Source organism: Theropithecus gelada, chromosome 2 (assembly GCF_003255815.1).
Source record: "Theropithecus gelada isolate Dixy chromosome 2, Tgel_1.0, whole genome shotgun sequence".
NCBI lineage: Eukaryota > Metazoa > Chordata > Mammalia > Primates > Cercopithecidae > Theropithecus > Theropithecus gelada.
The window spans coordinates 97585019-97609645 of record NC_037669.1 but is presented as its reverse complement, the minus strand read 5'-3'; the positions used below and the strand labels follow the sequence as shown (position 1 = coordinate 97609645).

At 46.6% G+C, this 24627-nt stretch overlaps 1 protein-coding gene across 1 annotated transcript in view; it reads right to left on the bottom strand.

Annotated features, from left to right (window-relative positions):
* Positions 1-23703, bottom strand: part of CCDC13 (coiled-coil domain containing 13) — a 64796-nt gene extending 41093 nt beyond the window's left edge. Inside the window, exons 1-5 of the mRNA XM_025374877.1 lie at positions 23605-23703; positions 10747-10973; positions 9389-9537; positions 4864-5006; positions 4226-4315 (exon numbers count right to left, since the gene is read on the bottom strand). Coding sequence (XP_025230662.1) covers positions 4226-4315; positions 4864-5006; positions 9389-9537; positions 10747-10967 — 603 coding nt within the window. The 5' untranslated portion in view covers positions 10968-10973; positions 23605-23703. The remainder of the gene's footprint in view (positions 1-4225; positions 4316-4863; positions 5007-9388; positions 9538-10746; positions 10974-23604) is intronic.
* Positions 23704-24627: the final 924 nt, after the last annotated feature.

The following is a 24627-nucleotide window of genomic DNA, read 5'->3' as shown; positions in this document are numbered from 1 at the left end:
TTTTTTTTTTTTTTTCTTTTTTTTTGAGATGGAGTCTGGCTCTGTCGCCCAGGCTGGAGTGCAGTGGCCGGATCTCAGCTCACTGCAAGCTCCGCCTCCCGGGTTTACGCCATTCTCCTGCCTCAGCCTCCCGAGTAGCTGGGACTACAGGCTCCCGCCACCTCGCCCGGCTAGTTTTTTTTTTTGTAGTTTTTAGTAGAGACGGGGTTTCACCATGTTCGCCAGGATGGTCTCGATCTCCTGACCTCGTGATCCGCCCGTCTCGGCCTCCCAAAGTGCTGGGATTACAGGCTTGAACCACCGCGCCTGGCCGGAAATTTTTCTTAAATGGGCTGACTACCTCTCTGTCTTCAGTAGACACTCCTGTGACTCATAGATATTTGACAAAGGGACCTTCAAGGTCAGCCCATTCAAACCCCTTCCATAATGATGAAAATAAGGCCCAGAGAGGGGAGGTAATTTGCCTTCAGGCATACAGCTGGTTGGGGTGACACAGGTGGAATTAGAAAGAACACTGGTCCTTCCCCTGCCCTGGCTGACTCTTCCAATTTAAGCTGCTGCTAATGCTGGGCATCATGGCCACAGAAACGTTGGTTGTCAGGCTGAGCATCCCATCGGGCAATGATGCTGAGGCCCTCTGCTACTGCCCCAACAGGGCAGAGCAGCTGAACTTCAGGAAGCAGGGCTGGTACTACAGTGGCTTTCTGACCTTTCTCTATCAGGCACAAACAAAAGCTCCTGTGAATGCTAGTGTGAAAGACAGATCCAAGTATACTGGGTCCAGGAATTTCCATAGACCCCAGAGGCTCTGGGCAGCCCAGCTGAAAACCACTGGCCAAAGAAACTAGACATGGACACCTGGTCCAGAAACCCTGGCCTCATCCAGTGTCCTCATCTATGGAAAGGGTATGCAAATACTTCCCTGTTCCGCTTCCTCAGAGCACCACCATCAGGCTAAAGAGAACAGCCAACGTGAACAGAATGTGCCAGCTGAGAACTTATATGAAGCATAGGTGTATCTTTTTTTTTTTTTTTTTTTTAGACAGAGTTTCACTCATTGCCCAGGCTCGAGTGTAATGGCATGATCTCAGCTCACTGCAACCTCCGCTCCCCGGGATGAAGCGATTCTCCTGCCTCAGCCTCCTGAGTAGCTGGGATTACAGATACCTGCCACCATGCCCGGCTAACTTTTTGTATATTTTTTAGTAGAGATAGGGTTTCCCGGCTAACTTTTTGTAGAGATGGGAGTTTCACCATGTTGGCCAGGCTGGTCTTGAACTCCAGACCTCAGGTGATCCAACTGCCTCGGCCTCCCAAAGTGCTGGGATTACAGGTGTGAGCCATCCTGCCCGGCCATCCTGTTTTTAAAAGTATATTTTGTTCTGTGTTCTTCCTCCTGTCTGGCCACCTGCCATCCCTGCGTACTCTGTTGGGTGCCTGCCTCTTCTCCTGTTAAATGTGTGGCTTTGAATCTGCCCTGGGTTGGGAAGCAACACCCCTCCACCCCCTGCCACGCCCCTGCCCTGCCTGTCAGGTCTCCAGTGCCATGAGCCCCAGTGGCCCTGACAGTGGGGGTGCTGAGAGCTGTGGGAATACGTGTGCTTCCATATGGCTGCAGTGACCCTGCAGCATCTCTTTGATCTGCTCAGAGCATGGAAAAAGCATACAGATTGGATCTGACTCTAGAACCTGGGCAGTGATGCCCTGTCCCAGTCTCATTTTCTCATCTGTAAAATGGGGATATGTAATGCCAATCTCCAGGGAACCCGTGAGGGTTGCTAAGACAATGCATGTCAAGGATGCTGTCTGGGGCAGGTCCTGATGGAGGGCAATGCTGGCAGGCCTAGCTTGGCTTGAGTGGGCAGCTGGCAAGTGGGCTGAGGGCCAGATGGTGTTCTGGAGAGGGCTGGATCAGGCCCCATCCTCCTGGCTTAGGCAGCTGAGCTAATCCTACCTCCAAGCCATTTCAGAGTTCTTTCTGCCCAGAGTGAAATTCCACAGGCTTTGTGGGGGACCTGGGTATGGGCACACTCCCTCCCCTACCCGAGGCTGTTTTCTTTGAGAAAATAACTAAAACACAGTCCATGGGGAGCAGATAATGCCAATGCCGCTCACATCACAGCCTCCTGAAGCCCCAAGCAGAGGGAAGGGTGTTCAGCTCCACTCTGGAATGTGCTTTGGAGGCCTAGGGTTGGAATGTGGATTGAGCCTGCAGGCTTCTGGAGTGTGGCTTGGGCTTGGGCTGCCCTGAACAGCCTAATGAGGGGGAACATTGCTTTTGCTCTCGCTCCGATCAGGAGATGCCAGGGAGAACACGTGGTACTGATGAATTGAGATCTGCAGCCCATCCCACACTCTTCTCTCTGGAACCTGGAACCTCCCATGCTCCCTGTGGCCAGAGAATAAAGTCAAAACTCCTGCTCCAGCTGCCATTCAAGGGCTCCCTCTATGGGTGACTTCACCCCAGCTTTTTTGGCTTACATTCCCCTTTTCTCCCTTGTGAGCTCTGGGCTGCAGTCAAATGTTATCCAGCTGACACTCAGTTCACCTTCCCCATCTTCCTTCTCCAGTAAGGCCAACTCAGGGATGCCCTCCTCCGTCCCACCTTCTAGCTGCAACCTTAATGGAGGGTGGACTCCCCTGTGAGCTCAGAGCACAGGGGCCATCCCTGAAGGCCCTGTCCACATCCTGCCTTCAAATGACTCCTCATTCCTCCTCTGGGATTCTCCATAGACAGAGCCTCTGTTTTTTTTTGTTGTTGTTGTTGTTTGTTTTGTTTCTTTGTTTGTTTTGAGACAGAGTCTCACTCTGTTGCCCAGGCTGGAGTGCAATGGTGCAATCTCAGCTCACTGCAACCTCCGCCTCCCAGGTTCAAGCTATTCTCATGCCTCAGCCTCCCGAGTAGCTGGGATTACAGGCATTTGCCACCATGCCTGGCTAATTTTTGTATTTTTACTAGAGATGGTGTTTCACCATGTTGGCCAGGCTGGTCTTGAACTCCTGGCCTCAAGTGATCTGCTGGCCTCAGCCTCCCAAAGTGCTGGGATTACAGGTGTGAGCCACTGCACCCAGCCGAGTCTCTGTTTTTGATTCCCTGTGTCACAGGGCTTAGAAAATCCCATCAGGCTGAACAAGCAGTTTCCTATCCAGGGCAGCCCTAGTTGGGGATGTGGAGGTGCTCAATGTGTGGAATAAACCAGGGGCAGCTTAGCAGTGTCCTCTGAAGCCAGGAAAGGCCCTAAAGAATACTCAGTCCAGCCTCTGTAGAGGGCAGAGCCCCTCTGCTGCCTCCCCAGCAATGAGACAGGTTTACACAAGACTACTCTTGAGGAGGCACATTCACCCCCAAACCTGAGGGGCCCATCACTGCACAGCGAGGACTGAATTCTCCTCAAGGAAGGCACAGGGCAGTCTGATCCCAGTGTAGGCAGCAGGGAAGATAGGGCTAGAAAACAAGCACCTAATTGGGAGTCCTGGGGCTTGGCTGCCTCTCTCACCAACTGGCCTGGCTTCCCAAGAAAACCCTTGGTGAAGCCTCCTGGAATGTTCTTTAGACTCTGATGTTATTTACTGTCTGGTGTGGGGATAAACCAACCCACTAGGTCAGACTGACTTCCTTTCATGGAGCTGCAATTCCCACCTCTTAAATTTCATGAACTGTCACTGGTTTAGTAAAATGGGCTCTGGGGAACAAGTCCGCATTTCCAACAGACACTTTTACTCTGTAGATTTGGAGCTCTACGAAAGGGAAAGTGTTCATAATATGAACTGCCCCATAAAGAACAGGATTCCACTGGGCAGTGGTGAGCTCCCTGTCCCTGGAGTAAGGTGGAGGCTGGATGTGTCCCCAGTAAGGATGCTGTACAGGAGATGGCTGGGCTGACAGTGGGAGGTCAGTTGGACCAGGCCTTCCCTCTTGATCCTGAGGCTCTAGTGTTCCAGGGTTCTCAGGCTCCTCCCAGCCTTCCTTACTGGAGACAGAGTTGGAGCTACACCCTCCATGGCTTCCGACAGGACATTCTTGGCCTCAGGCCATACACTTGGTACTGTTCTCTGATGTCTGCTCTGAGGATGCAGCAATGGTAGACAATGGGCATCTGGCTCGGCAGCGCGGTTGGGGGTTGGGGGTGGACCCCAGGTAGAGGTACCTACACACCCGTGGAGGAGGGGAGGCCCAGGCCCATGGCTGCCTTGCGGACTCTCCAGCACAGAAGAGAATTCATACCAATGCTCTGTCTCCCATCTGGGCCCTCAGTGGCTTGGCTCCTGCGTCGGTGGCCCCCTTGGCTGACATTCTGGTCAGGGCTGTCTGTAGCTGAAAAAGCAAACCTCGTGCTTAATACTCTGCTCAGCGATTGTGCAGCCCAAGGAAAGCACTCTGGTGCCTTGTGTGTGTGGTTACCTATGTTGGTGGTGTGTACTTTTAGCTCACTTTAGGATCATTAATGGAAGAATTCTCCTTTAGAAACAGCTCTGGAATGGAGAGGGCTTAATTGATTGTCTGACCCATTCCCTAATCGCACTATAAAAGCAGTCCAAGGGTTCACTAACAGCTTAATAAATAATAATGCTACACCCATAATCTGTCTCCTGAAATTCCAACAACAGCCTAGGAGGCGGGGCATAAAAGAATGATGGATTTCAGGTTACAGATGAACAGATGAGGCCAGAGACACCAAGAAGCCTGTTGGAGGGCAACAGAATTGAATTTAAAATGCAGCACCACCATATACTGCGTGACTTGAGAAAGCCTCTTAACCTTCCAACTTCAGCTCTTCCAGCTACATATGGAGAAGCTAGGGAGGTTCCCTCTTGCCCATGCTGGGAGTCCCCTCCAGAGGGAGAATGACCAAGGACCCTCACTTCCCGCTCCAGCTCCTGGATGCGATTGGTCAGCTGCTTCACCCTGGTTTTTGCACCCTCTGATTCTGCCATCAACAGCCGGTTCTTTTTTGATAGCTCCACAATTTTGGTGGCGACCACGTCTCCGGCTACACCAGCTGTCCCTAAAATGAAAGGAATGGTGAGGTCAATTAAAAACACAGGCATACACATCAAACTCATGCCCCACCACCAACAGCACCAGGGCCTTAAAAGCTAAAGCTGCTTGGCATGAATGCTCATGAAGGGGCACTAGTTTAGGAGGGTCATCATATACCTAGCAGCCCTGGGACCCAACTCCAATGAGTGGAAATGCAGCCACTCAGAGGTTCAGTATGTTCTAGGAAAATGATAAAAACAGAAAGCAGAGTTTTAATTCCATGAGAGTTAGGTTTATCACTCCAATGCTTCATGACATCCTCAGTGATAGGATTACATCCATATCCCTGTAATTTTGCTGTGCCCTCTAATGAGCAGGATGTAGTCCCCTTAGGCCTTCTATGACTCTGGGCTCAACCATTTGGCTTGCTTTGGCCAATGGCATGTTAACAGATAAGGTGCAGATAAGGTAGAGGTTTAAAAACCACTCTTGCAGTTAAACTCGCTGTGTTTGCTTCTGCCCTCTCCACAGGAAGAACATACCTGGCTGGCTGGTCTCAAGAATAGAAGAGAGACATGTTGAACAAAGTGGAACCAACCTAGCCAAGCCTGGCCTAGATCCGCCAATCCCCAACCAACCCCCAGATGTTTAAGCTCAATACATGCTTACTGCTGCTAAGATTATGTGGTTGCTTCTTACACAGAATTTGGTGGTAACACCTACCCAATAGAAAGGCATATATTCATTTAGCAAATATTTATTTTCCACCAAGTGCTGGGTCCTCTTGGTATTAGGGATTCAGTGGTGGATAACAAAGACTTATGGAGTTTACATTCAAGTAGGGAAGACAGATAATTTAAAACATCAAATAAATATGTATTCTAATATGTAGGAGGAATAAGTGCTAGGAAATAAAACAGAGCTGGGCAAGGGGGTAAGAATGAGGGAGGTGATGCTATTTTAGATGGAGTGGCCAGGAAAGGCTCTCTGAGAAGGTGATGTGTGAACAGAGACCTGAGTGAATGAAGTGAGGGCTCAAACCATGAAGAGTGCTCTCACCTAGGAAGAACATTCTAAGCAGAGGAAATGGCAAGTACAGAGGTCTGGAGGTGGAATGTGCTTAGAGTATCTGAGGACCATCAAGGACTCCAGAGTAGCTGGAAGGCAAATTGCAGTGGGCCAGGGAAGGAGGCTGTGGAAGGTGACTGGAGGATGTGAGTGGGGGAAGTTGCATGGTATGGGAGCTGTGTGGAAGGCAGGCAGCGGGAGCTAGTCCAGCATGGTCACTGACTAGGTGGGTAGCCCTGACAGTCCCTTGCCCTCTGGAGTGCAAATCCCCCATCTGTGTAATGGCAGATGTGGTCAGATGGTCTGCAAGTTTCCTGAACACTTCTGACACTGTAGCAGGGAGTAACTGGCAGTCCTATTTTTTAGTCCTACTTTTTAACATGACCATGATATGCCTCAGAACAAGATGAAGGGTGACAACTGGTGGAAAGCAAATAGGCACTTGATGGCTTTCAAATCACCTCAGCCCAGGCTTGCTCTTGCCAGCCTGGGCAAGGCAGTGAGTGGGGCAACTAGGAGTAGCTGCCCTTGGAATCTCATGTCTGCTGAAGAGGACAAGGACACACCAAGAGAAAAGGCTCAGAACAGACCTGGAGCCCTGGAGTATCTAGAGGGAGACAGGCCCCATTCAGCACCAAGATGGCACACTTTGCTCCCTGGCTCCTTTAATAGGTTGTGTGTCAGGAGGGTGTCGGGGGTGGTGATAACAAAGGATCACTGTGAAAATCATGAACTCTGGCAGTTAAAGAAATGCAATTTCAGCAGAGGTCTGGTTCTGGTTAAGATGGAATAAGCACACTCTACCCTGTCTCTTTCGCTGGATACAATCAAAAGGCCTGGATAGGATGTGTAAAGCAGTTACCTGAGGGTTCTGGAAGTAAATGGTAGCAAGCCTACTGGGGAAGGAAACCAGACCTAGAAGTACAAATGGTCCAGTGGTACGTTTCCTCCCAGGACTCAAATCAGCACAAATTCTGGAACTGGCCATCAGAAAGAGGTCCAAGACAAGGTCTTTCTAGTCCAAAGAGCAGGAAGTGGGGCTCGGACAGAATGGAAAAATCCTCTGGGTATTTTTTTTTTCCTATTCTTTCCCAACCTTGTCTCCAGGCAAGCTCTACTGTTGAAGCTGCAACCCCTTGATAAATGGGGGCGGCAATGGATGGGCAAACACAGAAATGCTAATTATCGGCTAAATAGAATAGTTCTCCCTTTGGGTTCTTTAAAATATGTATAATAGTTGAAAGCAAAAAGTATAACACTGACCGATGAGATTTTCAATATATATAGATATAATACATATAAAAACTGCAATAGAAAGGGAGAGGTAAAGGGACCTGGATGATGGTAAAGTTTCTACGTTCCATTTGAAGTGGTAAAATATTATTTATATGTAGACTATGAAAAGGTAATATGTATTTTGTAATCACTAGATCACTTAAAAACTGTACAAAAAATACAGTAAACAAACAAAACCCAAAAGCAATCACTAAAAATCCAGCCAAAAGAAACCCATCTATCAACTCTCAGTAGCCTGTCACTTGCAGCACAGTTTAAAAACATAAATGGAGGTCCGGCACGGTAGCTCACGCCTGTAATCACAGGACTTTGGGAGGCTGAGGCAGTTGGATCACAAGGTCAGCAGTTCGAGACCAGCCTAGCCAACATGGTGAAATCCTGTCTCTACTAAAAATACAAAAATTAGCTGGGTGTGGTGGCGCACACCTGTAATCCCAGCTACTCAGGAGGCTGAGGCAGGAGAATCACTTGAACTCAGGAGGCAGAGGTTGTGGTGAGCCAAGATCATGCCACTGCACTCCAGTCTGGGCAACAGAGCAAGACTCCATCTCAAAAAAAAAAAACAAAAAAAACATAAATGGGCTTGTCAGATTTTCTCTCCAAAATATGAGAATGGAAATCAGAATGATGACTTCAGAGTGAAGACCGGATTTAAGTGGTTTTCAGGGACACTTAGGGCTGGCAGTCAGATGAGGCCATGACCAAGTCTGTGTTTTGGCAAAGATTGCAAGAGACAGTTAACAATGAGGGGGGCTGGGGAAGAGGGAGTAACCCCAGATCTGCTTCCCAGGTCGGCTGGGTGGAGATGTGTCTCCTGCTCCTCCTGGAGCCCATCAGCTTCTCTACAGCCTTGCAAAAGTGCAAGCAGCACCTTCCACAGCTGAATCCATAGCCAGGCTGAGAGTGTAGGCTTCCTTAGCCAGGCTTTGTGTTTTTTGTTTCAGACAGAAAAGGTCAAAGAATGGAGGGAGGTGCATTAGGCTACCATGCGTCCTTAGGATACCAAATTCCCCTTTCTTTGTAATTCAGCATTGACTGATTAGAGCTTTGGTCCTATGAACTTACCTATCCTCAAATGCATTTACTCTCAAAGGCAAGGAGGGATAGTCTGGTAGATGTTGAGTCAGCCCTGTTGCTCTCTGTGATTGGTGACATCTATAATACTTTCTGATTTATTAGCCATTTAATTGGCTAACCATTGAATTGCTCAATGGGTGTATACATAACAGAGGACAATCAAGTCCAAAGTCCCCACTACATCAGCAGGGCGAAAGTCAAACTCATAACCACAGAGATTATTGGCTCACAACCACAGATCAAAGGTCATTACCAGACCTGCAAAGCTAAAGTCCTCACCAGATTCATGGGGCCACCATGAGGTCTCCATCAACACAGCTAAGGTCTAGCCCAGACTTATAGGGCCAAGGCCCAGCCCAGACCTTGGTGGTGGTTGGGTCCCATGATATCCTCCCAGAACAGGTGACTTCCCTGTCTCATCTACCTTTCTGGAGCAGCAACAGCAGGTGCTGTAGAGTTCATACCTGGCTCTACTGGGGCCTTTTTTTTTTTTTTTTTAAGACAGGATCTCACTCTGTTGCCCAGGGTTCAGTGCAGTGGGGGTGATCATAGCTCACTGCAGGCTGCTGGGGCTTTTTTATGTTCACAACATAACATGTGAGCCAGTATACCAAGGAGAAATGGATCCTGCCAGTCCTTGAACATGCTGCGAGCATGATGGCGAACCCTTGTCATGAGTCCCAACTAGATCACCAACACTGCCTATGATGCTTGCCTGCTGGCCCTGCTGGCCCATTTTTAAATCCCTCATTGCTCCCTGTGCTCCCATTTTCTGGTGGGCTGGCCTCCCTGGGGCTGCTCTTTTCCTCTACCCTCTCCCTCACTTCCAGGACTCCTCTGGACAAGCTTGAACAAAACTGACCCTTGGCATTCTCTTGGGCACTTGGCTCCCTAGAACCTGCTGTTTGCCCTGTCTGTAGTCCCTGGACTGCAGGACAAGGACTGTCACAACAATGGTGGAGCTACCTGTGAAGGCAAGTCTGTCTTCTTCTATTTTCTTTTTGAGGTGTTTGATTTCAAAGTCCCTTTCCTTCAGCAGCTTATACAATCGCCCATTCTCATCCACTGTTTCCCTGAGCTCATTTCGAAGGTGTTCAATCTCATCTTCAAGCACCCTACAAGGCAAAGGCAGAATTAATCCTCCCCCAAGGCAAAGGCCCTGGTGGGCAGGGGTCAGTCCTCCACTGCCTAGGTGGACAGACGGACACGCAGATGCAGACACACACGTGAAAGAAGAAAGGTTTCAATGTTGTTCATTAGCTGGCTTCAATAGGGAGTTATAAAAAAAAAAAATCCACTCAGAATTCATATTTCTTTTAAGCATCCATGGAACATGCATAAAAATATATTACAGGGCTGGGTGTCATGGCTCACGCCTCTAATCCCAGCACTTTGGGAAGCCAAGGCAGGAGTTTATGACTAGCCTAGGCAACAAAGAAAGACCCTGTCTCTAAAAATAAGAGAAAAAAAAAAATTAGCCAGGCATGGTGGTGTACACCTGTAATCCCAGTGACTCCAGAAGCTAAGGTGGGAGGATTGCTTGAACCCAGGAGCTTGAGGTTGCAGTGAGTTATCATCCTGCATTCCAGCCCAGGTGACAGTGCAAGACCCTATCTCTTAAAAAAAGTATTATAGGCTATAAAGGGAATCTTAGCAAATTCTAAATAATAACATTACACAGACTATTTTCTCTAATGGCAAGTGACTGTTTTAGAAATCAATAATAAAGCCGGGTGCGGTGGCTCAAGCCTGTAATCCCAGCACTTTGGGAGGCCGAGACGGGTGGATCACGAGGTCAGGAGATCGAGACCATCCTGGCTAACACGGTGAAACCCCGTCTCTACTAAAAAATACAAAAAACTAGCCGGGCGAGGTGGCGGGCGCCTGTAGTCCCAGCTACTCGGGAGGCTGAGGCAGGAGAATGGCGTAAACCCGGGAGGCGGAGCTTGCAGTGAGCTGAGATCCGGCCACTGCACTCCAGCCTGGGCGGCAGAGCAAGACTCCGTCTCAAAAAAAAAAAAAAAAAAAAAAAGAAATCAATAATAAAAAATAGAAATAAAACAAGAAAACCCAAAACTCATCATATGTTTGGAACTAGAAAAACACCCTATACTCCTAAATTATTTGTGGGTTAAGAATAAATCATAATATGTATTATAAAGCATTTAGAATGAATTGACCACAGAAGCTGTATGAAAACTTGTTAAATGCAGCTATAATTAAGGCTCTAAGCTTCCATCGCTTTAGCTGCATTTTACAAGTTTTGCTATAGCTCCTGTGGTACACGCACACACACCCCTGAGAGATTTCAAACTTGCATTTACCTCTTCTCAAAGCTGTTTTTCGAGTTTGGCTCCCCTGTGTGGAGAAGGCTGAGGCCATCTGAGACCTCCAAGGGCTCCTCTGGGTCATCAGCTCTGCTTTTGAGGCTCAGTTCTTTTTCCCTCTGTTTCTCCATCTGCTTCTGTAACCGTTTGTGCTGCATCTCCTGCATTGCCTTGAACTGGAGCCGCAAAATGTTCTGTGAGGCTTCATCTGCTGCCATCCTGCCCTAAGCATCAGAAAAGAAGCCTGAGCTGAAGCAAACTCCACACCTAGCACTCAGCACACAGTCCGCCCTGTCTGTGGCCCCAACCCTGAAGTTTACTGCTTCGCGTTGCATGTATGTCCATGCAGAAGCCTGAAAGCCCCAACCTCAACTCAGATCACTAGAAAGCCAAGGTTGAGCTGAGCATCCTCCCCAATTCCTGAACATGCCAACAGATTGCACATGGCATCAGAATAGTCTCCATTACTCAGACTCAACACTTGACTCTTGCCTGTCCCTTAAATCAATAGCTCTCAGCTCTGGTTGAACATTAAAATCCCCTAGGAACTCCTATATAAAAATGCCTAGGACCATTTCTAGACCAACTGAATCCCAGTTTCTAGGAATGGGGCTTGGCCATCATTTCTTCTTTTTCTTTTTAAATTCAGGTGTAATTCACATGCAATAAAGTACATAAATCCTGACCATACAGCTCAGTGAATCTTTCCATAGACATATACTTCTGTGGTGACCACCCAGATCAAGGTATAGGGCATTTCCAGTCCCTGAGCAGGCTACTTTGTGCCCCTTCCAGTGAATCATCCCCCAAGACAATCATTATTCTGACTGCTACCATTGAAGATTAATTTTGTTTGGTTTCTTTTTAGTCAGTCTATCAAAGAATAATTTATGTACAATAAAATATACCACGTTGGGTGCAGTGGCTCATGCCTGTAATCACAGCACTTTGGGAGGCCAAGGCTAGTGTACTGCTTGAGACCAGGAGTTTGAGACCAGCCTGGGTAACATGGCGAAACCTCATCTCTACAAAAAATTGGCTGTGGTGGTGCATGCCTGTAGTCCCAGCTACTTAGGAGGCTGAGGTGGCAAGATTGCTTGAGCCCAGGAAGTGGAGGCTGCAGTGAACCATCATTGTGCCATTGCATTTCATTCCAAGTAACAGTGAGACCCTGTCCCCCCCAAAAAAAAAAAAAACCCACCAATTTTATGTGTACAAATGAGTTTTGACAAATATATTCACCTGTGTAAACCACTGCCACCATCATGAAAGAACATTTCATCACCCCAGAATCCTCCACGTGCCCTTTTGCAGTCAATTTCCCTGCCAATCCCAATCCCAATCCCAGGCAAACTATGGTCTGCTTTTGTTCACTTCAGTTTTGCTTTTTCTGGAATTTCATATAACTAGAATCATACAGTAGTTAGCCTTTTGTGTCTGGCTCCTTTTTTGCTCAGCACTACCTTTTTGAGATTCATCCATGTTATTGCATGCATTATAAGCTCATTCCTTTTTATTACTGAGTAATATTATGTTGTTTAAATAAATAACAATTTGATTATACATTCACCTGTTATTTGACATCTGAGCTGTTTCCAGTTTTGGCTATTATGAATAAAGCCATTATGAACATTCATGTATAAAAAGGTATTTGTGTGAATGTGTGTTTTTATTTCTCTTGGGTAAATACCTAAAAGTGAAAATTCTGTTTTATATGGTAAATTTATGTTTGACTTCACAAGAAACTGCTAAACTGTTTGCCAGAGTGGCTGTACCATTTTACATTCCTACTAGCAATGTACAGGAGTCCCAGTTGTTCCATCCTTGTCAGCATTTAGTCTGGTCAGTCTAAATTTTGGACTTTCTCGTTAGTATGTAAAATGGTATCTCAGCCGGGCGTGGTGGCTCATGCCTGTAATCCCATCACTTTGGAAAGCCAAGGTGGGTGGATAACCTGAGGTCAGGAATTCGAGACTAGCCTGACCAACATGATAAAATCCTATCTCTACTAAAAATACAAAATTAGCCAGGCATGGTGGCATGTGCCTATAATCCCCGCTACTCGGGAGGTTGAGGCAGGAGAATTGCTTGAACCCAGGAGGCAGAGGTTGCAGTGAGCCGAGATCACGCCATTGCACTCCAGCCTGGGCAACAAGAGCAAAACTCCATCTCAAAAAAAATAAATAAATAAGTAGGCTGGGCATGGTGGCTCATGCCTGTAATCGCAATACTTTGGGAGGCTGAGGTGGGTGGATCACCTGATGTCAGAAGTTCGAGACCAGCCTGGCCAAAATGAAGAAATCCCATCTCTACTAAAAATACAAAAATTAGCTAGGTGTGGTGACACAGGCCTGTAATCCCAGCTACTCAGCAGGCTAAGGCAGGAGAATCACTTGAACCTGGGAGGCAGAGGTTGCGGTGAGCCAAGATTGAGCCATTGCACTCCAGCCTGGGCGAGGTTGCAGTGAGCCAAGATTGCGCCATTGCACTCCAACCTGGGTGACAGAGCAAGACTCTGTCTCAAAATAAATAAATAAATAAATAAAATATAAATAATTAATTAAAATAAAATAAAAATTAAATGGTATCTCAATGTGGTTTTAATTTGTATTTCTCTGCTGACTAGTTATGTTGAGCATCTTTTCATGAGCTTGCTGACCATGTGTATATCTTCTTTTTGGTGTCTTGTGTTTATTCTTTTTTTGAGACGGAGTCTGAGTCTGGCTCTGTCGCCCAGGCTGGAGTGCGGTGGCCGGATCTCAGCTCACTGCAAGCTCCGCCTCCCGGGTTCACGCCATTCTCCTGCCTCAGCCTCCCGAGTAGCTGGGACCACAGGCGCCCGCCACTTCGCCCGGCTAGTTTTTTGTATTTTTTAGTAGAGACGGGGTTTCACCGTGTTAGCCAGGATGGTCTCGATCTCCTGACCTCGTGATCCACCCGTCTCGGCCTCCCAAAGTGCTGGGATTACAGGCTTGAGCCACCGCGCCCGGCCGTGTATATCTTCTTTTGTGACGTGTCTATTCACATTTTTTGACCATTTTAAAATTGTATTAGACAACACAATTTACACTCACAATACAATCACTCACTGTTACTGAGTGATCAGTTTCTTATACATTCTTGATGTTTTGTCTGTTTGAACTTCACATAAATGAAATACTAGAGCACAGACACTGGAATTATTAAAAGCTCCCCTCACGACTTTAAAGTGTAGCCAGTGGTAAGCATCCCTGCCTTAAACCAACCTCAAGCCACATCATCTACCTATCATCCAATTGATCATAAATCTTGTTTATTTTCCATAAATGTCCTAAAATTTGCCCCCATGTCTCCATTCCCACTGATACCAGGCTCATAACCACCTTGGGGTATCTGCACTTGCTGTTACCTCTCCCAGGAATGCCTTTCCCCCAGACATCCACCTTATCTACTTCCTCTCAAATGTCACCTTATCACAGAGGTCTCCTCATATCCTATTGTAGAAGGCATCCCTGCCCTCACTCCCCATGCCCTTGCCCTGTTTCATCTTCCACCATGGCACTGACAGTCACCTGACACATTATATTTTGATTTGTTTACTTGTTGACTGCCTCTCTCCCTCCCCACCAGCTTCACAATGGCAGGCACTGTGTGTTGTTCACTGCTGTATCCTCAGTGCCTATAGCAGGGCCTGGTATGTAGCCGGCATGGAATGAACACTTGGGGAACAAATGAATAACATTTGCTGAGGGACTAGTTTCTCTAAACCACAGTTCTGAGTCTGACAGACTCCTGTGCAAAAGCTTCAGCAGATGCCCCTTAGCCACAAAGCCAAGTCCAATGGCTTTAAGTGCTTTGGATGTGGCCTCTGTGTCCTTCTAGCCTGTTTCCCCTTTCATAATGCCAAGTTCTAGCTAGTTGTGTTGACTTGCTCCTCTGTTCCTCTACTGCCTTCTTCCTCCAAGGCTTAAATCTTGCTGATCCTCCTACACCCAGCACGAATACCATGGTCCTTTTCTGACCCTCCAGGAGGAATACTCTACCTGCCCAAACAGCCTCAACTGCTCTATCTGTACCTTCTCAATATACTTATCTCCATCTCTCACACAGGAGTGGTCCCAGAGCCTGTACCCAGTTACTCTTAAACTTGCTTCAATACCAAATCCCCAGGATACAATCTAAAAATGCTGATAACCAGGCCCCACCCCTAGACAATCTGATTTAAGTTAGTCTGGAGTGGAGACCAGGTGTGGGATGGGATAACTGCTGCCCAGGTGGTTTTAATGTGCTGTGGGCTGAGCCCAGGGTTTGGCAAAGGTCAAACAAAAGCAGGAGCTGGTGTTATGTTGAAATTCCTTACCAGGCAGCTCTGCCCAGTAAGATAACTATAAAGAATTAACTCAGAAAACCTGTATTGTCCACACCCACACATTCCAAAAAACAGGTTTGGCCTTTGACTGGCTCCTAAGAGACAATCTCTGAGCCCTTGGACCATCCTTCCCGATGAGAGTGTTTTTCTTCACCTGGGCCATTCCAGTCCATGTTAATTAACAAAGTGATTCATTGCCAGGTGCGGGGTAGGCTGGAGGGGGCTGGAAACTGAGTGACTAAGGTCAACTGTACCTATGTAACCATCTCCTAATAAAAACCCTAGACACCAAGACTCAGGGGAGATTCCCTGGCTATGGGATACTCCATGTAAGTTGCCATGAATTGTTTCTGGTAGAAGTAAGTACTGTTAGCATGACTCTACTGGGAGAAGACAGCCGGAAGCTTGCACCTGGTGTCTCCTGGACTCTGCCCTATGTGCCTCTTTGCTGATTTTGACCTGTATTCTTTCACTGTAATAAACAATACATGCGAGTATAATGGCTGGCCCAAAGGCTATATCCTCTGTTAAAAGACAAACGTTAGGCAGGCATGATGGCTCACACCTGTAATTCCAGCACTTTGGAAGGCCAAGGTGGAAGCATAGCTTGAGCCCGGGAGGTTGAGACTACAATGAGCTGTGATCGCGCCACTGCACTCTAGCCTGGGTGACAGTGAGACCCTGTCTCCAGCATAAAAAAAGAAAAACTTTAAACAAATCAAATTCAACAGAATTTAATTGAGCAAAGAATGATTCACAAATCTAGCAGCCCCCAGAACCAGAATAGATTAGGAATGACTCCTGGGCTGCCACCTAGTTGAATAAGATTTATGAACAGAAAAAGGAAAGTGATAAACAGAAAGCACAAGTGAGGTACAGAAACAACTGAACTGATTACAGCTGGCTGTTTGCCTTTTTTGAATACAATTTGAATAGCTGGCTGCCTGTGATTGGCTGAAACTCTGTGACTTGTACAAGAGTAGGTTACAGTCTGTTGAAATATCTAGTTAGGTTACAGTTTACTATGTACAGAGAAACCTTTAGGCTGAACTTAGAATATATAAGAAAGCAGCTTTAGGCTATAGTTAGTTTAACACATCCCACAGACATTTTTGTTTGGCTCTCACAGAACACTATGTTAGGATTTGAATTTGTTGCCAACATTCAAATAATTGCAATTTCAATATCAGATTTCCAGTGTCAACAAAAGCAGTCAAACTCTGTAAAATATTTGAAGAGAAGTACTCTTTTTTTTTTTTTTTAGACGAAGTCTCGCTCTGTCACCCAGGCTGGAGTGCAGTGGCGCAATCTTGACTCACTGCAACCTCCGCCTCCTGGGCTCAAGCAATTCTCCTGCCTCAGCCTTCTGAGTTGCTGGGACTATAGGCATGCACCACCACACCTGGATAATTTTTGCATGTTTTTGTAGAGACATGGTTTCACCATGTTAGCCAGGCTGGTCTTGAACTCCTGACCTTAAGTGATCTGCCCGCCTCAGCCTCCCAAAATGCTGGGATCACAGGTGTAAGTCACCTCGCCCAGTCTGAAGAGATTTATTCTAAGTCAAATATGAGTGATCATGGCCTGTGACACAGCCCTCAGGAGATCCTGAGACCACGTGCCCAAGGTGGTCAGGGCACAGCTTGGTTTTATACATTTCAAGCAGACCTGAGACATCAATCAAATACATTTAAGATATATACTGATTTGGTCCAGAAAAGCAGAACAACTCCAAGGTTGGGAGAGGGGAGCTTCCAGGTCATAGATAGATTTAAAATTTTTCTGATTGGCAATTGGTTCAAAGAGTTACTATAAATAGAAAGGAATGTCTAGGTTAGAATAAGATCATTTGATCATGCAAATGAAGCCTCCAGGTAGCAGGCTTCGGAGATAATAGATTGTAAATGTTTCTTATCAGACTTAAGGTCTGTGTTGATGTTAATTAAACGTTGGTCAACTTCTCCTGAATTCCAGAAGGAAGGAGGGCATAATGAGGCATGTCCCACCCGCCGCTTTCCATCAAGGCCTGAACTGGTCTTTCAGGTTAACTTCAGAGTGTACTGGCTGAGAAGGAAATCCATTCAGATGGTTGGGGGACCTCTGAATTTTATGTTTGGTTTACACCAGCTTCTCTTATAAAAGTTTACAGATCTGGCAATGCTGGGCCCATAGTTCCACATGGACAGCAGCTGCTATGCAGAGTTCCTTTGGTGCACAATATGTTCTTTCCATTAAACCACCATCCCTGCCACTTCCAGATGCTGCAGCTGGCTCATCAGCTGCCCATTATCACTGCACATAAATGTTGTTCTTTCTCTTAAACCTGCTGAATTCACTTTTATTTCCCATCAGCCACAGCAGATGCTTTGGGTTTGTGGCTCCTGTTGAGGATTAAGCCTGGTGGCATCTCAGGCAGGCTTCAGGCACTCCCTCTACCTGGGAGGCCTTCCTCCCAGGCCTCCCCATCCCAGCCCTTTACTTTCCCATTAACTCCCAGTTAGCCTCTAGGATTCCCCTCAGGGTACCCTGTGGACTCCCAGAATCCCTAGGGCACCTCTTGATCACTAAACTTAACCTCAGTGTATTATAATTATCTATTATTTTATTTATATTACTTCCCTTTACAAAGAGACCTCTTAAGGGCAGGGGTCCTAATATCTTATTTGCTAATTCTCAGCATCTTGCCCAGAACAGGCCTTCAACTAATGTTTGTAGAATTGTCACTGAATGAATGAATACAGTAACTTGTAAAGCTTTTCTCCTTTTCCACTCTCAATTTGCACTTGAATTCACTGAGGAACTGGTACTCATTGAATGTACACTGTGCCCCAGGCAAATTACTTAACCTCTTTGCTTTCGTTTCCCATTTGTAAAATGGGACTCTGATACTTACGAACTTCACAGGGAGGTTGTGAGATTAAGTGAAAGAATGCATGGAAATAATTATCATTATCACTGTATGAAAAGTGGTGTTCTTGGCCCAGTGAAGCCTCTGGGATAGACAGCAACGTCTGCACTGAGAGGACACCTATGGTCCAGACCGGCCCCCAGAGTATTAGTATCTAATCTGTGCTATTCATGAGGCCAGTGGAGATTTGGAATTAATTGATCTGGGCTGTGGCCAGGGTGTCTATTTTTATTTTTATTTTTTTGAGATGGAGTTTCGCTCTTGTTGCCCAGGCTGGAGTGCAATGGCATGATCTCAGCTCACAGCAACCTCTGCCTCCTGGGTTCAAGCGATTCTCCTGCCTCAGCCTCCTGAGTAGCTGGGACTACAGGCGTGTACCACTATGCCCGGCTATTTTTGTATCTTTAAAGCTTCCCAGGTACGCCTAACATTAAGCTGGTTTGAGAATGAGAGGTATTAATTGCTCTGAGAGGCTGTCTGGGAAGAGAGAGGCTGCAGGAGAGACAGGCATCTCAGTCAATTTGAAGCTGAATGCAGAAGAAATTGGCCTGGGTGGGAAAGGGACGGTGCCTGAGTAGGGGGCAGAGGGCTTTCCTGCCAGAAGAACATGTGCAGAGAATGTGATGAGTGTGGGGAACTATGAAGGCTTCAGAATGGCCAGAGGGCAGGGCACATTTGGGGAGGCACCAGAAGGAGGGTCTGATCTGCCCAGCTAAGGAGCCTGGACTTTATCTTGAGGCGCTGGGGATGTTCAGAGGGTGTACACAGGATCACCTTTGCCTTCCGCAGAGCTGAAGGCAAAGGGCCTAGTTAGGAGGGGGTCTCTGGGAAGCCATGTGAGCCTAAATCAAAACTGCAGCAGTGGAGATGGAGAAGGGGGAACAGGAATTGCTGCCAAATGGAAGGGACTGAAGGCAGCTATGCGGAGAAGGAGAGGGGAGAAACCTAGGTGGTTTGGGTTTGAGTGATTGGGGAGAGAGCAGGCCCTGACAGAGGAGCAGTTTTCCGCGCTGCAGACAAGGTGGTGGACTTCGAGTGCTGGGTGGACAGCTGGCTGGCTGAGATGCTGAGTGGGTCTGGGGTTCAGAAGGGAAGTCTGAGCTGGAGCCTCAGGTAGTTGAAACCTAGAGTATGAACAAAGCAGCATGAGGAGAAGGTGCAGAGTGACGAGGTGGGAGAGAGGGAAGGAGAAGGAAGAGGAAGAAGAGGCAGCTGGAAGCAAGTAACAGCCTGACAGGTTTATCTTGCCTGCTGTCCAGAAAACCAATACATGGAAAACAGCCAGTTTTGCAGCAAAGAAAGAGTTCGATTGGCCAGTCAAGTGAAAGGAAGGAAGGTAATTCTCAAACCTTCCTTTCACTGCAGTGAGCCATGATTGCGCCACTGCACTCCAGCCTGGGCGAAAGAGCGAGATCCTGTTTCAAAAAAAAAAAAAAACTTCCTCTCCAAGAATATTAGCAAATTGAATCCAACAATGTATCTGAAAAATTATACCACATCACCAAATAGGAGTTACTTTAGGTATGCAAGGCTGGTTTAACATTAGAAAATCAATTAACGTAAACCTATCACATCAGCAGGCTAAAGAAGAAAAGTCACACAATCATATTAATAGACACAGAAAAAGCATTTGACAAAATCCAGTGCTCATTCATGATAAAAACTCTAAGTAAACTAGGAATAGAAGGGAACTTCTTCAATTTGATTGAGAATATCTACAAAAAACACACAGCTACCATCATACTTAGCGGTGAGAAACTACACGCTTTCCCCCTAAAACTGGGAACATGGCAAGACGTCCCTTCACTCTCATTCAGCATCATACTAGAAGTTCTACCTAATGGAATAAGCCAAGAAAAGGAAACAAAAGATACATATTTTGGAAAGGAAGAAATAAAATTGCCTTGGTTGCAGATGACTGATTGTCTATGCAGAAAATCTCAAAGAATCTATTAAAAAAAAAACCAAAAAAAACTCCTGGAACTTATAAGTGATTGCAGCAAGGTTGCAAGAAGTAAGGTTAATATACAGACGTCAAATGGTTTCCCACATACTAGCAATAAGCAATGGAAAACTCAAGTTAAAAATGCAATGCCATATATATTAACATAAACATTGAAATACTTAGGAATAAATCTTACAAAATATGTGTAAGATCTATACTAGGAGAAACATAAAACTCAGAAAATGAAGAGGCCGGGAGTGGTGGTTCATGCCTGTAATCCCAGCACTTTGGGAGGCTGAGGCAGGCGGATCACTTGAGGTCAGGAGTTTAAGACCAGCCTGGCCAACACGGTGAAACCCTGTCTCTACTAAAAATACAAACATTAGCTAGGCGTGGTGGCGCACATCTATAATCCCAGCTACTCGGGAGGCCGAGGCAGGAGAATCGCTTGAACCCGGGAGGTGGAGGTTGCAGTAAGCTGAGATCACTCCATCCACTGCACTCTAGCCTGGGCTACAAAACAAGACTCAAAAAATAAAAAAAATAAAAAACAAAAAAATGAAAGAAAAGAGAAGCCATAGAGACTGGAAGAAAACCTGCCAGACACATATTTGACAAAGGACTATATCCAAAATATACAAAGAATTCTGATAACTTAATAATAAGAAAATACCCCAATTAAAAAGTGGGCAAGGTCAGGGTGTGGCTCATGCCTGTAATCCCAGAATTTTGGGAGGCCGAGGTGGGTGGATCACCTGAGGTCGGCAGTTCGAGACCAGTCTGGCCAACATGGTGAAACCCTGTGTCTACTAAAAATATAAAAATTAGCTGGGCGTGGTGACAGGAGCCTGTAATCCCAGCTACTCAGGAGGCTGAAGCAGGAGAATTGCTTGAACCTGGGAGGTGGAGGTTGCAGTGAGCCGAGATCATGCCATTGCACTCCAGTCTGGGCGATAAGAGTGAAACTCCATCTCAAAATAATAATAATAATAATAATTTAAAAAGCGGACAAAAGATCTGAACAAACTCCTCAACGAAAAAGAAACACGGATGGCAAATAGACATGAAAAGATGTTCAGCATCATATATAATTAGGAAATTGCAAATTAAAACAAAAATGAGATACCATTACATACCTATTAGAATGGCTAGAATCCAAAACATTGACAACATCAAATGATGGCAAAAATGTGAAGCAACAAGAATTTCCATTTATTGCTGGTGGGGATGCAAAATGGAAAAGCCACTTTGCAAGACAATTGGGTAGTCTTTTTCAAAGCTAAACATAGTCTTGCCCCGTGATCCAGTAATCATATGTATCCAAATGAGTTGAACAACATAGCCACACAAAAACCTGCACATGAAATGTTCATAGCTTTATTCATAATTACCAAACATCAGAAAAAAACAAGATGTACTTCAGTAGGTGAACAGATAACCTGGTACACTCATATCAGGGAATATTATTGCGTGATGAAAAGAAATGAGCTATCAAGCCACGAAAAGACATGAAAGAAACCTAAATGTATATTGCTAAGTGAAGAAGCCAGTCTGAAAAGGCTACGTACTATATAAATGCAAACTGTATAATATTCTGGAAAAGGCAAAATTACAGAGAAGTAAAAGATGTCAGTGGTTGTAAATCCCTTCTAAATGAAAAATATCAGTGGTTTCCAGGGGTTGGGGGAAGGAGGAATGAACAGTAAAGCCTAGGAGGTTTTTAGGGAGGTGAAACTGTTCTGTATACTTTAATGGTGGATACATAGAATTAAACATTTAGCAAAACTTGTAGACCTGTACAACCTAAAGCAATGAATGCTGGCCAGGTGTGGTGACTCACAGCTGTAATCTCAATACTCTAGGAAGCCAAGATGGGAGGACCACTTGAGGCCAGGAGTTTGAGACCAACTTGGGCAACATAGCAAGACCATATCTCTACAAAAAATAAAAAAATTAGCCGGGTATGGTGGCATGTGCCTGTGTTCCCAGCTACTCAGAAGGCTAAGGTGGGAGGATTGCTTGAGCCCAGAGGTTCCAGGCTACAGTGAGCCATGATCAGGCCACTGCACTCCAGCCTGGGTGACAAAATGAGACTGTCTCAAAACAACAATAACAACAACACAACAACAACAAATGAACTCTAACGTAAACTATGGACTTTAGTTAGTAATAACATACCAATATAGTTGTATCAACGATAACAAATGTACCATACCAATGCAATGTGGAAGATGTTAACAACAGAGGAAACGGGAATATGGAATGTGTAAAGGAAATGTTTTTTGTTCAGTGCTTCCGGAAATCTGCTTTAAGTCTATTAATTTTCTTTTAAAAGTAAAGGCTAAGCCGGGTGCAGTGGCTCATGCCTGTAATCCCAGGACTTTGGGAGGCTGAGGTGGACGGATCACCTGAGGTCAGGAGTTCGAGACCAGCCTGGCCAACATGGTGAAAACCCGTCTCTAGGAAAAGTACCAAAATTAGCCAGGCATGGTGGCGGGTGCCTGTAATCCCAGCTCCTCAAGAACCCGAGGCAGGAGAATCGCTTGAACCTGGGAGGCAGAGTTTGCAGTGAGCCGAGATCGCGCCACTGCACTCCAGCCTGCGCAATAGAGCGAGACTCCGTCTAAAAAAAAACCAGTAATAATAATCAAAAATAATAAAATAAAGGCTAGAGCTGTATGGAAAGAACTCTTGGCTCAAGTAGGATTTAGAGCCAGGGAGTGGGAAGAGTGGCACCCACTCGGGAGTCCTATGAGGCAGCAAGATCCCACAGGCTGTTGAGTGCATAGGTGACAGGGACCAGTGAGAAAGGACTGAGACCCCTTGCCTCATTGGCCTGCCACTTTCTTTCATTGTTTTTCTCTTCCTCTCTCCTTCTCTTTCTTCTTTTCTTTTTTTTCTTTTTCTTTTCTTTTCTTTTTTTTTTTTGAGACGGACTCTCGCTCTGTCCCCCAGGCTGGAGTGCAGTGGCGCGATCTCGGCTCACTGCAAGCTCCACCTCCCGGGTTCACTTTCTTCTTTTCTTTTACTGTGTTCTTTTCGAGTATTCTCAACAACAGCCTGAAGGCCTGGAGGTGTAGGGGAGCCGCCCGCAGATGCCTAGTTTGGCGCCCTATACACTGCTAGCATCTACGTAGGGATGGGTTTGGGATGGGAGCGGGGTGATGCTCTGGTTCTCCGGGCTGGAGTCCGCGCGTGGAGGGGAACTCCCTCTTGCGAGTCCCCCAGCAGTCCTGTGGGGGCTGGGCCTGGAAGGGGAACTGGGAGATGGGGAAGTTCACGCCGCCGGGTCCCATCTCAGTGCGGTGCGAGAGGGCACTCCGGCAGAGGCCCAACAGACAGCGCTTGTCAGGCGGACCTGAGTTCGAGTTCTGACTGTGCCATCTACGCTATGACTTTGGGGCAGGCGACCCACCCTCCGCGCCTCACTAACCCATGTACTGCATGGAAAATAAGCGTCTTCCTGGGGAAGAAGAGGGCTGTGTGTGAAGATTCAAAAGACCATGAGGGGGTCCTCGCGGGCGCCCGGCGCCCGGCCAGTGGCAGCACGCTCGGGCTGGGGTTGCGCTCAGGATCGGGTCCGCGCCCCCGGCGGCTGCGGGCTCTCTCCCGGCTCCGGCCCGGCCCGGCCCTTCCGCCCTCCCCGGCACTTACAGCGGTCTCTCTCCACTTCCCTCTTCTCGGACTGCAGCGGCTAGGTCACCTCCTCCGGACGCCGGCACGCGCTGCCAGGGAAACCGTCACCAGGGAAACCAGCGACGTCACTCGCGCGTTTTCAACGCGTCTCTACGGGGGCCGAGAGGGCGCCAAGAGTTCTGAAAGTGACAGAGGCGCTGAGGGCGCGCTGGGCTGGATTCAAAGGGGCACCATCTCGAGTGCGCTGGAGATTTTAAATCTTCTGGAGTATATTTTTTAGAAAGTTTTGTGGACCAAACGTTCTGTACAGAGATGCCCATTCCTCTCTCCTGCTGGGGAGTTAAACAGCGAACGATCTCACCATGAAATTTAAAGTAGCCGTTCAGACATATTTGAAAAATGTGAAACAGTGTGGGGAAAGGCCATGTTATGATGGTGAGTGAAGGAAGCAGGACGCAATATAGCAATGCTAAATAAATAAAGTTGCATTTATTTCAAACCTGGCACTAAAACAATACCGAAATAGAAGTGTTAAAAGTGGTTATATTTGGCCGGTAGAATAGCAGTGCTGTGTTTATTTTTACATTTTAGAGGATTTTTAAAATAATGAACAGCGTTTATTTTCATAGAGGAAAACACTTGCATTTTTTTTTTTTAACTGCACCTTCCAATTTAAGACATTACTATATTTCAGGGCAATATGGGGGTGGGAGGCAAATTTCTAGGAAAGATGGTTCAAGGGAGGCAGTCAGTCTGTCTATCTATCTATCTATCTAATCTAATCTATCTACAGAGTCTCGCTGTGTCGCCCAGGCTGGAGTGCAGTGGCGCGATCTCGGCTTATTGCAACCTCCACCACCCAGGTTCAAGCGATTATCCTGCCTCAATCTTGCGAGTAGCTGGGATTACAGGCACCCGCCACCACACCCGGCTAATTTTTTTATTTTTAGTACAGACGGGGTTTCACCATGTTGACCAGGCTGGTCTTGAACTCCTGACCTCAGGTGATCTGCCCGCCTTGGCCTCCCAAAGTGCTGGGAT